The following is a 14,841-nucleotide window of genomic DNA, read 5'->3' on the forward strand; positions in this document are numbered from 1 at the left end:
TCTTTCTACATTTTGATCTATCACTATGGCTGATCTTCATCATCATCATCATCGCAGCTTTATCCCAACTACTTGGGGTTCGCTACCTGAATCTTGTTATGCTATTCTGCTTTATAACGGGCCACACCCTCAGTTAGACTATAAGCCACCATATCTCTTCTTACTTCTTCCATCTATGTCCTTTTGGGCCTTCCCCTTGTCCTCTTAGAGCCTTCCACTTGAACCAAATCGTCCCTTCCAACCAGTGCTCTATAGGTCTATGCTGCACATGGCCTAAGTCTACTTTCCCTCATCTAATCGCGCCTATTGTAGCCACTCCTAAGTTCCCTCGTATGTATTTATTCTGAATTCTATCATTTCTTGTCTTGCCACTCATTCATCTCAGCTGCATTCATCCTATGGCTATGTTGTTTCTTTACTGCCCAATGTTCCGTCACATAATCTATATCTATGGCTGATGTTTAAAAATATTTTTACTAGTAAATATGTAGTGATAAGTGGTACCTTGATCAATGGGATTGCTTGGAAAGTGGTTTTTGTTTTACCATTCTAGCCTTTTATCCTTTTCATGGATTTGTTTTCTGTAGTGAAATTATTGCTCGTTTCTTTGAATCAATTTGGTAGAACCTATGAGATGTGAAATAGTTCCAAGAAAAATGTCATAATTGGCTTGAAAAATTTGCAGTGGATAAGCATATAATTGATCATTTCCTCATCCTTGACACTTGACAACATTTGAATCATCTCACCTAAGGGGGTGACCTGATATATGATTTGGTAAGATATGCAGCCCGATGGCAGCATTTTAGTTTATGTGTGAATGAAGTTTTCTGCCTACTGGTCATAAGAAAGCCAACACCACTGAACCTTTACCAGTCCTCTCAGGCCTCCCAATCTAAGGGTCTGGGCTTCACATATGAGCTACAATCGATGTTTAATGTCATCATCATCATTGGCTTCTCTGAAAAGCTTCCACATTGGCATTTGCACCACTGGGTTTTTGCGTTACACAGCTGCATTAAGTAATTCAATCCTCCAATTGCCAACATTGTTATCGACTCTAATGCCATGTAATTCTTTCTTTATTAGTGCATGAATGTGATGGATAACTGATTTCCAGTGGATATGGACTTATGGAGAAACTTCAATGGTACCCAGGTTGTCTATTTTCATTTTGGATATTTAGATGCCTTTCATCGAAGGAAAGAATATAGCTTTTCAAAATTTTCCAATTTGTGTGTATGCGTGTGCGCGCGCGCACATGTTCTTGCGAAATCTAAACAAGTAACCATCAGGTGTGAATCAAGGCAGTGTTACTTACCATTTTTCATTGTGTCGATGCTTGAAATTGTTTAAGGTCTGTTTGATAACATTGTAATACCCTGATTTTTAAGGATATTAGAGGTCTTATCATCATCACTAGAGTCTTATTCCAACTATTTTGGGGTCGGCTACACGAATCCTGTTGGGCTATTCCACCCTATCAAGGGCCATACATAAGATTGGTTTAGGATTCATAAAAAAGATGTGACACAAGTTTTATGCTGGCTGCCCACCTAACACAAGCCTCCTTTCTCCGGGCTTGGGACCGGCATGATTGGCTTGGGACCGACCATGGTGGAGTTATATTATAGAGTCTAATATATTTTTTAATTATAGAAGTTGGTGGACCATGTTTGATTGGATCGAATCATATCAGGGTATATCCAAATAACTGTCTAATATTTGAATCCCCAAAAATTCCACTCTGAGTTGAAATTTCGGGGATACTAAAAATTGTATTGAGCAGCATTCCATGTAATTGACAAACTCTCTCTCTCAGCCTGGCCCTTTCTTCTCAACCAAGATACCCACTCTCTCTCGTTCAGCCCTCTAGCTCTTGTCCCACCTTTGTGAACCACCTTTTTGTCTATTTCAATGCTGCATGATGAGAGAGAAAGTGGAGCAAGAAATAACCACTTTTGTTCTCTCTTTAAAAGTAAAGAGAGAGTATGGAGTGAAAGTAGAGAGCGACCCACATCTTCTCTCTACTTTTGCTTCATACTGCTTTCTCTCTACTTTCAGCTTCATCTGAATCAGAACCACCTCTTGTTCTCTCTCTAAACACCAGACCCCTTGTTAGAGCTGTGAATTGTCATGATAAAGATGGTTTCAGAGATAGAAAGCTCTCGCCCATTGGTTCCACAAGCTTGTTCTTCTCCATGGCAATGGCTAGGGTTTGAAGAAATGATGGTCAACCCGGTTTATGTCCTCCATTAGAACTAGGCGTCGGGGTTCGAGAGCAGAGCTAGGGTTAGGGTTTGGGCATGACTGTAGGGCCAAAGAAACACTAAACCATTGTTTTTGCTAGTTTTCTCTTTCCAACCCTATCAGAGCCTCTAATAAGCAAGCAACACACTGTGTTCTCATCCAAGAAAGCCTCTAAACGATAGGGATAACACCCATTAACAATGGTATATATTCCTGCAAATCTCTGCAAAATCTATTGGGCTTATGAGAATTTTCCTTCTCTCTAGAACAGGGGTTGCAGAGCCACTTTTGGTTGTGTTTTCACTTGAATCCAAGCCCCAGGCAAGGGTGGTCCTCACTTCTCCATTTGAGCCATTTTTGAAGCTCTGAAAGCTGAGGTCTTTGGGTCTTTTTACTGGTTCTTGGTGGTTATTTCCATTGTTTTATATGGATCAAAATTGTTGGGATTTCTGTTGTTTTATATGGACCAAAATTGTTTCTCTCTCTAAAACCAGTGTGAAGGGCAGCGAAAGTAGAGCGAGAAAGCAGTATGAAGATGAAAGTAGAGAGAGAAAGCAGTATGAACCACCTTGGCCACGTGATCAGAGAGCATAAGTAGACAGAGAAAGAGAGTTGTGTCATGCATATTACTTGCACCTTGTCTCTTTTCATAAAATATGTCAAACGTGTATAGAAAAACACATATCAGGACAATATATAATTCATAGATACATGTAAAGCAGGTAATGGCTTTATTCAGATTTCCAGAAATTTGAATACGACTTATCAAAATTTTCCTCTGTGTGTGAGCATGTGTGCACACACGTGCGTGTGTGGGCATGCTCATGTGTGCGTGCATGTGCTTACGAAATCCAAATAAGTAACCATCAGCTGTGAACAGGGCAGTGGTGCTTGTTACGTTTATATCCTTGCGGGTTGCATCACCAGTATTTCATCGTGTTGATGCTAATATTGTGTAAAATAATAAATTTCATCTAGTTTTTCTCACTTGAGCTTGTAGCTTATATTATCTGGCTTTTTCACATGTGTTTCTATCTTCCAATTTATTCTTTCTTTAGATTTTGAAGCTTCACTTATGACTGTTCTGTAGGGGAAATCCACAGAGAATAGACAGTACATCTTCTAATAGAAGAGTCATATTCACATATGAGCAGGTATTTCGAGCGCTAGTTGAATGATGATGCTTTTACCCCCTATCTGAAACACTCGTTACTGATGGGACTATTTTACACACTAGATACAGTGGGGATAAAAAAACAAAATAAGAAATGAAGCTTAAATACAGCATTTGGGGATCTTGTCTGTTTGATTTGTTCTGTTTGTAATTAACTAAGTATCTATGCGTTTTCTCCTCTTGTTGGACTTTGCATGCATATTTAATATCACAAATGACTTTGGCTGGTCCTGGGAATTCATTGGGATGCACCATGTGATATCTCATTTTCTTTTGTGGACCTTATGTTTTTAGTACTAATGATTTCATTGTATTTGGATTTCCAGTGCCTAATGTACTTGTATCATTATCCTGATATTTGGTACGACTATGCAACATGGCATGCAAAGAATGAACCTAGAGATGCTGCAATTAAAGTGTTTCAGAGGGCTTTGAAGGCTCTGCCTGGTATATCCTCTTACTTATTCGGGTGATAATTTGAAACAACTTGAATAAAGTTGAATGTTGAACTATTATTTTGAAGCAACTTGAATAAAGTTGAATATCGAACTTGATGAATACATGTGGAGTTCCTTGGATACCCTTTAGTCCTTTACTAATCTCTACTCCATCATTTGTTTCTGCATACTGCTCTTTCGCATTTTGCAATACTAGAAGATCACTCACGGTCATAAAGACTTACAGACCCCTTTCTGTTAAAAAGCATGCATCTCCCTCTTTCTTAAGTATAATGCACATTTCTACCTGCATTCAACATATTATTTATTATAAAGTATCTAGCTTTATGTCCTCTTGTTTGAAATTCATCGAAGCTTATTTAAAGCAGTCAATACATGGGATAAATATCCTCTCATATAAGTACAGTCTCTTTAAAAAAAAAATTTCTGACTGTAAAGCAGTTGAGGGTATCTTTTGGCTTAGCATTTTTGAACTTATTTGTTTTGCGGGTCAAAGAAGTGCAAATAAGAGCAAACAGCAAGTTTGATTTGATTGAGCTTCAAAAATAACCTGGCTTTGGCGCTCTGTTTGCAAAAGACAATGAGCTTCAAAAATAACCTGGCTTTGGCTCTCTCTTTGCAAAAGACAATGAGCTTCAAAAATAACCTGGCTTTGGCTCTCTGTTTGCAAAAGACAATGTCTCATATTAGTTGGGATAGAATGTTCTTGTTGTCTTGCTTTGCCCTACATATGGAAGTAAAACAATCTGTATTCAAGAAATTTATATGGTCACAAGCCAAGATTGTTTGGCCATTATGGAATTCAAATAACCAACAAAGAGCCGTGAACCCTTACAAGTTGAACTCTTATACTCTACTCTTGTGTTTAAAGCATAGGAGATGCTATAATGCAGTGTTCATATGCCTCTGCTGTCTATTGAGTTTGGAGACACATTTGATCCGCAGGTAAGTGACATAATACCTTTGTGTACTTCATTAATTACAAACAGATAGTTTTTCATGTTGATGTACTTCTAAGTGGATGTTCAGATATAGTTCTGCAAATGGCTAGTCGGTACCCCTTGTTGCTATTGCCTTACCATTTGTGGTTGTCAAGTTTTGATCGAGAAACTGAAAATGCAGCATTGGTGCATCATGAAGCCTGTACGAATTCACTATTAACTTCAAAGATTCTGAAGGTTTGGTGGGTCTGCATGTGCATGTGGGTGTTCTTAAATCTATATATTGTCATATCATGGATGTCCAATGAAACTGTAAGGGAAGTTGTATAGGATGGCTGTAAGACCAGCCATGCTTTATGGGACAAAATGTTGGGGGGTCAAGAAACAACATGTGATTAGAATGAGTGTAGACAAGAAAGAATAGAATTTTGAATGACTACATCCAAAGGAACTTAAGGTGGGTAGCTCCAAAAGGTGATAAGATAAAGGAAAGTAGACTTGGGTGATCTAGCCATGTGCAGCATCGACCTGGGTTAAGAGGGGTGATTTGGTTCAAGTGGAAGACCCTAAAAGGGTAAGGGGAAAGCCCAAAAGGACATCGGAGGCAGCTTCAGAAACTATCGCGGTCTCTCCCTCTCGTCCTTCTCATTCCATATCGGGATAACAGATTCCACCTTGGTGGAAGCTCGAGCGGCCGCGCCCTTCTGGCAGGCCTCAGAAGCTTCAATCCCAAATGGAGCTCTACCTTGGTTGTAGAAGGAGACTCCAAAAATGTCATTTCGTGGGCCTCCCAAGTGGAAACCCCACCATGGGGTATGTGGACCATATTTGATGAGATTTTCGAAATTTGCAAGTATATTCAAGTTTCATGGACTCATACCTAGAGGGGGGCCAATCAATGGCCGACAATCTAGCTAAGCAAGGAGCCGTGCAAATACCGCCTTAACTGTTGCTGCTTGGATCCCTTTCGTTTTTGCTATCACCCATGATTCGAAATGTGTTGTCTTAAATATTTTTGCTTGTCTTTTTTCCTTTTTTGGGTTATGACATTTCCTTTTTGGCCTCTTGGCAAGGTCTGTGTGTTATTGTAAATTGTAATCTCTTTTACTCTTAACAGAAAGTAACTGCTTCAAAAAAAAAAAAAAAAAAGCCCAAAAGGACATGGATGGAAGTAATGAGAATAAATATGGTGACTTATGGTCTAACTGAGGGTATGGCCCTTGATGAAACGGAATGGTGGAACAAGATTCGTATAGCTGACACCAAATAGTTGGGATAAGGCTTGGATGATGATGGTGATGATTTAATCATGGATGTGGGAGTATGGACAATGACAAGGCAATTTAACTAGGATGATTATCAGATTTTCTTGATAAGTAATCTAACTAGGATGATTATCAGATTTTCTTGATAAGTAATCTCATTGTTGAATTTCCTACATTGGATCTCAATTGTTCCAATGGTTAATTACTTGATTGTCTATTTGCGTGTGCTGCTAGACCAATCCATTAATAGCCGTTACTGCAGATAACTATTGTCATCTGTAACTATTATATACCCTAGAAGTTCATGATAGATACTACTTCTTCTTCTTTTTTAAAATGAAAGTTGAATTTAGATATTTTGTTGGTGTAGCTCATATTAACATTCTTATTGGCTGTTTCACTTGTGCTGCTGTTTTGCGTCTAGCTAATATATGTAATTTGATTGTTTTTTAACAAATTATTTTTTATGAGATGATGCAGTTCATATTTGATGATGCCATGATCATGAATATATGGCTTCCCTTTTTTTTTTCCTGCTTTAGATTCGGAAGTTCTTAGATATGCCTATGCGGAGCTGGAGGAATCCCGGGGGGATGTGCAAGCAGCAAAGAAAGTATATGAGAGTCTTTTGGCAAATAGTGTCAATGCAACAGCATTGGCACACATACAAGTAAGATTTGTGCCATGGTTAAGTATGTTGTAATCCAATGAACTCTAGGAAAACCATAATCTGTTTGGCTCCACCTCCAGAGAGCATGACAGGATGGGACACCATAGTGTCTTCCACTCTCTGCATCACCATAAGCCATTTCGACAGATGTGGTGATAACCAAATGGATTATAAGTTTTTCTTAGTCCGTAAAATTAATTATTTTTGTAGTCCATAAAATTATTGTTATGCTTTGCATTATGCCATTTATTGGCTATGCTTGGTATGCGGCCTATTTTTTGACCGTTGAATTAACTTTGCACTTGAGTTGCTGCTGCAGTTCATGCGGTTCTTACGAAGAACTGAAAGTGTTGATGCTGCCCGCAAGTACTTCTTGGATGCTCGGAAATCTCATAACTGTACTTACCATGTATTTGTGGCTTATGCCTTGATGGCATTTTGCCTTGACAAGGATCCAAAGGTTTGTAAGGCGTCTATGCTAATGTTTCTCATTCATCTAGAACGTACTTGATTTATTAATGTGGACTTTTTGACCTTTTTTTTCTCTTTTTTCTATGTTTTTGACCTTATAATATGTCTTCATCCCATTAATTTCTTGTAAATGTTCAAATCCCATATGGAATTTCTTGTAACATGTTCAAATTTCTCCTCTTATCTCAAAAACAGAATGAATTGTTCAAATTCTCACTTGTTTATTAGTTTTACCAGTCATCATGACATTGCAAACGTCACGCAGGGTAATATTATTAACCTGGTTTAGCAACAGGCTGCTGTTTTTGGCTTTTTGTAAAGGGTGTGGTTTCTATAAGGTTGCAACCTTAAACAGTCCAATTAAGGTGCACGTCCAAATTTTATCATAACATGTAATTTTGATGTAAAAATTCTTAAGATTATCTGAAAGGCTAGTTTCATATCTAATTATAAAATTTTAAACTCCAAAAATGGTTCAAATCAAGTGGATCTATAAACATATGAAAATCTTGAAAATAAACGGTCTTAGATAATATGTTGCAAGATGCACTATTTTTGGGACTAAAAATCTTGTTTTTTTTTTTTTTTCCATATTCACACATCTTGATGCCGAGGAGATCAATTAGAGGGTTTTTCAATACTAAAACAACCTTTTTCGATATATTTTTGAGGTGCATCTTTAATTCTACATTTTAAGTTTGCAACTTTATATAAACTTTTTCCTTTTGTAAAATATGCAGAATTTGATGATACATATAGGAAATGAAAGAAATCATATTTTATAATGCTTAAATGACATCCAAAGCAGAAAGACTGAAAGAGCACAACAGCTCACTGTTGGAGTCAATAGGACACTCAATTTCAACAACCATCATGCTAGGACAACCATATATGCGAATGGAGAAACCAGGAGGAGGAACCAAGAGCTCTTCCTCCCCTCTATTATTGTTTGAAGCTCAACCCCTAAGCTCCACCCTACCATTTGGACAGCCGACCCTGCTACCTCTCCCCTTCCTTGCTGGTGGCTCCTCTTCAACTGAGACCCCACCCCCATCCCCTCCTCCCCTTCACCCATCTTCGTGCTCATCGCACACCCTCCCCGTTGCTGACCCCATTGAAGCGGATACCTCCTCTTCCTACCTTCCTCTCCCCCCTCCTCCCATCCTCGCTTCACCCTTCCCTCCGCCATATTCACCCGACTACCTGATATCCATGGGGGTTCAAGCATCCATTTCCCTCATGCTTTTTGCCTCTTTCCCCATGGAACCCCTCAGTGACATCCATGCTTTTTCCCCACCCGTTCTACCTCTTCCCCTCTACCTCATCCCCACCTTCACAACCCCTGTCCCCTTTTCCCCCGTTCACCCATAGCTTTTTCTCCCAAATTACCTAACCCCAATCCTTTCATGTGGAATCCTTATCTTAAACCTCTTAATTTAGTTTACCCAGGCATTCGATTTCAATCCCTACCCTCATCTCTTGGAAGCATTCCCTCCCTCTTACCGGCCTGTTCACCTCCCCCTCTATTGGTCATATTTGAGCACCCTCCTCACCTTACACACCCCATCCTCCTGCCCTTGAGCACTTCCCAGACTTCTTTAACCCCCCTCCCCTGCCATCCATCCCAGCCCCCTCCTCTTCACCCCCTTTTATATCTCTTTTTCCTTCTTCTGACTTTCCCCCTCTTCCCTCGCTGAGGACTACCCCCTCTTCCTCTATCTAGTTCACTTCCCCGTCCATCAGTACTTCCATCGGCAGCTTGTAATGGCAGGGGCGTCTAAGTCACTCCCCATCACAGAGCCACACCGGCGACACGACATCCCCAGACAGCTCCCTTACCTTCTCGCCTCAATCGGTGGATTCTAACCTCATGGAAGGGATGGATCAAGCTCATGGTGACATCAAGGGAGTCCTCAAGGTGATGGGATTCAAGAACGATGGGTCCAACAAGGAGATTCAGGACTTTCTCTTGGCTGATAGCCTGATGCCGAGAGTAGACTCAAGCAGAAGTTCTCATGACGTAGGGAGCTTGCAAACCTCCATTGTACCATTTCCTACGACAGGAACGGTCCTCCCCCATCCCTCCTCTTGTTGGAAGCTCAACCCTTATGACCCGTCAGGCATTCACCCAGAAATGATGCCTCTGCCAGCCCCTAGTTCGATGAAGATTCTTTTACGGAACGTGAGGGGTCCTGGCCACCCCTAAAAACACAACTTCGTCAAAGACTTCTGCCTCCAATTCTCTTCATCAGTGCTAGCCTTAATCGAGACCAAGCTCCCCCACCCCACCCTTCCCCAAATCCCTTCAGAATGGGGATCAAGAACCTGTCAATGGGAGGTGCTGGATGCCCAAGGGGCCTCGGGGGGCATATGGGTCAATTGGGACCCCTCACTCCACTCCCTATTCCAATCCACGGTGTGATCTTTCTCTGTTACTCTTGGCCTATCGAGGTTCTCAGACTGTTTTCTTTGGAGATTCTCGGCCATCTTATGGACTGAATTGGAAGACCTAGCGTCCTTTCCTCCCTTCCCCTCCCCCTCCCCCTCCCCCTCCCCATGATGCCTCGGGGGAGATTTCAACATTTCTAGGTGGTCTTATGAAAGAAACGCAAACTCTACAATCTCGCAAGGCATGCTGGAATTCTCGGATTTCATCTCTAGAAATGAACTCCGAGACATTCCTTTACAAGGGGCCAACTTCACCTGGTCGAACCATGCCTCTAACCTTCCATGTCCAAATTGGACAGATTCCTCACTAATTTTATTTGGGATGAGGCCTTCCTAGGTTCCCATTCCCACTCTCCCCCAAGACCACCTCGGACCAGAAGCCCATATTACTGGACGCCCAAAGTGTCACCAGAGGCCCTACACCCTTCAGATTTGCATTGGCTTGGCTCGAAGATCCAAACTGTCCCTCACTAGTCTCTGCCTGGTGGACCTCTTTCTCCTCCTATAGCCATGGCTGGGCAGGTTTCTACCTCCAAACACAAGCTGCAGCTCCTCAAAGCCAAGCTTAAATCCTGGAGTTGCCAACTTCCAGGCAACTTTAGAGCACAAAAAACACAGCTGCTTGATTCTACCGAACCCTTGACCACACAGAGGAGACCAGATCTCTCTCACCAGGAGAAAGTCTTCTAAGAACCCAATCAAGGGTCGCTTACCTGTCCATCCTTCGTATTCGTAAGGAAGAAATATATTGGTTCCAATGCTCAACAATCAGATGGCTCAAATGTGGAGACAACACCACATTCTTTCATAAAATAGCTAACTGCCGAAGGAGGGACAATTCAATCACCAACTTTGACAAGTCCTCCCCTCATCCATCCTGCCATTACCGATTTCTTCAGTTCGCTATTATCAGCACCCCCTGGGACTAGAACCAAAATGGATGACTTGTCTTTCAACATCCCGCTGGAAGCAGCAGCCCAGTTGGAACGACCTTTCCTGGAGGAAGAAATCCTCTCAGCAATAAGTCTTTTAGCCCAAGACAGGGCCCTGGGACCTGAAGGGTTCCTGGTAGCGCTTTTCAATACTTTCCAAGACTCTCTCAAACTTGATGTCTTAGCATTTTTTGAAGAGTTCCATGAGAGGGGTATCATCCACAAGGGCATGAAGACTACGTTTATTCTTGATTCCCAAGGTTGAGGGGGCTGAAGAGCTCAAATACTTTCGCCCCATCAGCCTCATTAACAGCTCCTACAAGATCCTCTCCAAGGTTCTCACCACTCAACTCCGCACAGTCTTGGGATGGGTCATCTAGCAGCTGAGGGCCAGCGGTGTCGCATCTCCAATATACCAACGACAGACTCTTGTTCTGTGATGCTAATGCCCAACAAATGGACACTTCCTCCTCTTCCTCAAATTGTTCGAGCTGGTGGCTGGCTTTCATATCAACCTATCTGAATCTAAGATGATGGGGTCTGCACTAAGGCTCAAAATGTTCACTACTTGGCCGAGAGGTGGGGTTGCCAGGTTGAAGAGCTTCCTTCCACATGCCTAGGTTTACCTCTATGCCTGGGCTAGCCCAAAAAATGCCAGTGGAGCCACATCATCAACAAATTCGATAGGAGGTTGGCCGGCGGCTGGAAAGGGAGGTTCCTCTCATCTGGTGGAAAAGTTGTGTTGATCAAAGCCACTCTCTCTCTAATGTTCCAAATGTCAATGTTTCACATGCCCTACTCAGTAGCATCTCGACTTGAACTGCTGATGAGAAACTTCCTATGGTCTGTTGAGGGAGGGACAAACATGATCACCTGATTTCCTGGGAGAGAATGTGTCGCCCCAAAGGCGAAGAGGGACTTGGAATCTGTGTTCTCAGGCTCAACAATCTCTCCCTTCTCAGTAAATCGTGGTGGATACTTGCCACCCTGGACAATCAACTGTGGCAGGTTATTCTTCAACTGAAGTACTGCTGCGACAACCACAGTTGGTCCCCAAGATTCCCTACTTCTAGTCGGCCATCGGGTTTATGGAGATCCATCACTCGCTGTTACCAAGTCTTCTGCGCCAATATTCGATTCCACCCAAGAGAAGGGAACTGCATTCTTTTCTGGTCAGACTGTTGGATCGGTCACATCCCTTTAAAAGGCATATTCCCAAGACTCTTCCTCCTGGCTAGGGTTCCTCGGGCATCTGTGGCTGACCATTTTGAGGTCACGGGCTCCTCCAGAGCTTGGAATCCAAATTTCCGAAGAGCCTTTATGGAAGAGGAAACTGACGATTTCATGGCCCTCTCTACCCTTCTCCGCTCTCTACCCTTACCGACCACGGGCAGTGGCACTTTCCTGTGGTCCCCCAACCCCTGTGGCCAGTACACTGTCTCATCCCTCTATCGTGTCCTCTTGGCAATTGTGCCCCTACTGGCTGGAGCTCAAACTGTTTGTTCCAAAGCGTGGCTGCCATTCATTCCCCCCCTAAAATACAGGTTTTCATCTGGACAGCCATCGCCCGCAGAGCTTTAACTATTGACCAACTACAACATAGAGGCATCCCCTACCCCAACAGGTGTGTCATGTGCGACGAGGAGGAGGAATCCAATGATCACTTTTTCATACACTCTGCAGTTGCTTATGAACTGTGGGGAGTCATTCTTAGACGTTTCCAATGGACATGGGTGACCCCTCCCTCGGTTCCTCATATTTTCACCTCTCTTCACCCTTGCCCATGGTCAAAATCAGAGATCCTTCTTTGGAAAGCCTTGGTGGCCGCTACCCTGTGGGTTATTTGGATGGAAAGGAACCACAGAACTTTCCGTGGAACTAGGTCCACTCTAGCAGACATGAGCAAACCACATTCTCTCGTTGGTAATTTTCTGGGCCTCAAACCATACACCTTTCAAACACATCTCCTCGGCTAATTTTCTACAAAATTGGTGCGAAATGCTATATTTGCGGCCATCTAGAATCCAAGGGCAGCACTCTGGAGACTGCCTAAGGTAGGCCACCCAAAATTGAACTTCGACGGCAGCTACTTGAGGGACTCAAGCACTTAACCACGAATGGGGGCCAAATTTGGTTGTTGAAGGTGACTCCAGGAATGTTATCTCCTGGACAGCCAACTCTTCAATATGCCCGTGCAGACTTCTCCACATTTTTGACCAAATCCCCCACCTCTTCAGTAACCTGAATTTCTCTTGGAGATACATCTGGAGGGACGCTAATTCTGTAGCTGATCACCAAGCAAGAACAGGAGCTTTCTTAAATGGATGACAGAATCCTCCTAGGCGTAACTACTTCAGCAGTTTTCTGGTCGTGACACACCTTTTGTACTTGATGCGTATACACAGTCTAATTTTGTGATTAGCCCATATTTTTTGTCTAGTGGGGTACTCTGTTACTTTGTATAGCGCACCTTTTGAGTTGCCATTTTTTGTACTCCCTCTCGCTCAATACGAAGTTAACTTTCTTAAAACAAAACAAAAAAAAATCGGCAACCATCAAATTTGATTTGTGGACTTTATTGAATATTCTTTCTCCCTGGATTTGGTTCTTAAAGCATCACATTTTATGCCTATATGTCATTATTACCAACCTTCTTCAGAACCCTATTTCCCACACAGTTGAGAATTTTCGATGTTTCTTCTATTAGCAATGTACTGCTTACAAATAACTTCTGCTGGTTGGGTAATAAAGGGCAGGAAACATTTATTTGGTAAATAAAAAGAAAGAATAACTCTCTTTGGATACCGAGGGGGCTTCCCTTGCTCACTTGCCACAATGGGGAGCCAGATCATCAATTCGGACAAACTCCCAGGGAGGATTGTTTTGTAGACCAAGGATCTGGTCCAATGAGATCTACTTATGGATGGCCTTCTCAGGGAATTGTTCGCTGTTAGTTGACGCTTGTTGTGTGGACCATTTCACTGGTTTTCACTGAAATGCCATTCCTAGCCGGCAAAGAAAAATGAGCTTGCCCCAGTGTTGTTGTCGAAGAAATGATTAGAACATATGAAATATTCTTCCAATGGGTCAGCGTTGAACCGTCATCCTCTAAAATGTTAGTTTTCTGCAGTAACCAACTTGGACCCTTGACATACAAGATTGTACGCCTTTGTTTCTAAAATTATGCTTAAACTTTAGAACCTTGAACCTGCTATTCAGGAGTGGGATCACCTTAAATTTTTTTATAGCAGTAGGATGTCACTAATATTGGTGTAATTTGTGAAATGTGTTTGGCCTTCTTATGAGTATATGATATACATGTGCAGTTTTCCTTTGTGTGATTATAGATACATTAGACATGTATTTCTCTCTATCCATCGTCTTTCTCATTTCTCACTCCCTCCCTAGAAATATATATAGTTTTACATAGACATTTTTATAATTACGGACCGTTGCTGAATGTCATTGTAGGTTGCCCATTCTGTATTTGAATCAGGAATGAAGAAATTTATGCATGAGCCTGGATACATTCTTGAGTAAGTCATGTTTGTCGAGTCTCTGAACTTTCAGAAGTTGAACTAGCTAAATTGTAGATAAGACACTTTCTCAGTTCCACTAGGGTGGATTATTCGTTTAGTCTGGTGGTATCTGCAAAAGCCAACCCAAAATAGTTGGAGGCTCAGATGATGATGATGATGATGATCTGCAAAATTTATTCGTATAATTGCATTTTTCTCCCCCCTCCATGAGCAGGTATGCAGATTTCTTGTGTCGCTTAAATGATGATAGAAACGTTCGCGCTTTGTTTGAACGTGCATTGAGTTTACTTCCCCTGGAGGAGTCTGTTGAGGTATGGATTAGTTTTTAGCTATGAAGTTTGATTTTCTTTTGCTCTTTACATGATTTTTTCTGTTTTTTCCTGATTTGGAATATAACAATCTAGCAATTAGCAAGCCAACATTTGCGAACTACTGACTGATATCTCTTTACTGTGCTGTGGCATATGCAGGTTTGGAAACGATTTACGCAATTTGAACAAACATATGGTGATTTGGCAAGCATGTTGAAGGTACAAGATTTGCATTTTTGGACAGATTTTCTGTTTTATAATTAGTGAATAACATCAATGTTCATTTTCAATTGTTCTGAAAACATCAATGCTGAAGTTTCTTGTGCATGACATTGCTATTTTTCCCTTATCAAAAGAAGAAAAAGAACGAGACCTATTTGAG

At 41.8% G+C, this 14,841-nt stretch overlaps 1 protein-coding gene across 16 annotated transcripts in view; it reads left to right on the forward strand.

Moving 5' to 3' along the window:
* CSTF77 (Tetratricopeptide repeat (TPR)-like superfamily protein) overlaps window positions 1–14,841 on the forward strand; it is a 33,756-nt gene that overhangs the window by 12,290 nt on the left and 6,625 nt on the right. For 14 of the 16 annotated variants that reach the window (XR_016048770.1, XR_016048771.1, XR_016048766.1 and 11 more), the window contains 7 exons: window positions 3,341–3,404; window positions 3,751–3,871; window positions 6,631–6,758; window positions 7,078–7,218; window positions 14,081–14,145; window positions 14,363–14,459; window positions 14,619–14,678. Coding sequence is in view for 6 of the 16 variants with exons in the window: in XM_020662822.2 (XP_020518481.1) it covers window positions 3,341–3,404; window positions 3,751–3,871; window positions 6,631–6,758; window positions 7,078–7,218; window positions 14,081–14,145; window positions 14,363–14,459; window positions 14,619–14,678 (676 nt within the window). In the remaining 10 variants the exon portion in view is untranslated. Of the gene's footprint in view, window positions 1–3,340; window positions 3,405–3,750; window positions 3,872–4,753; window positions 4,828–6,630; window positions 6,759–7,077; window positions 7,219–14,080; window positions 14,146–14,362; window positions 14,460–14,618; window positions 14,679–14,841 lie in introns of those variants that run through there. The other 2 variants (XR_016048797.1, XM_088857255.1) reach the window with 2 other exon arrangements.

Source organism: Amborella trichopoda, chromosome 1 (assembly GCF_054954075.1).
Source record: "Amborella trichopoda isolate Santa Cruz 75 chromosome 1, AtrichopodaSantaCruz75HAP2 v2.0, whole genome shotgun sequence".
Classification (NCBI taxonomy): Eukaryota; Viridiplantae; Streptophyta; class Magnoliopsida; order Amborellales; family Amborellaceae; genus Amborella; species Amborella trichopoda.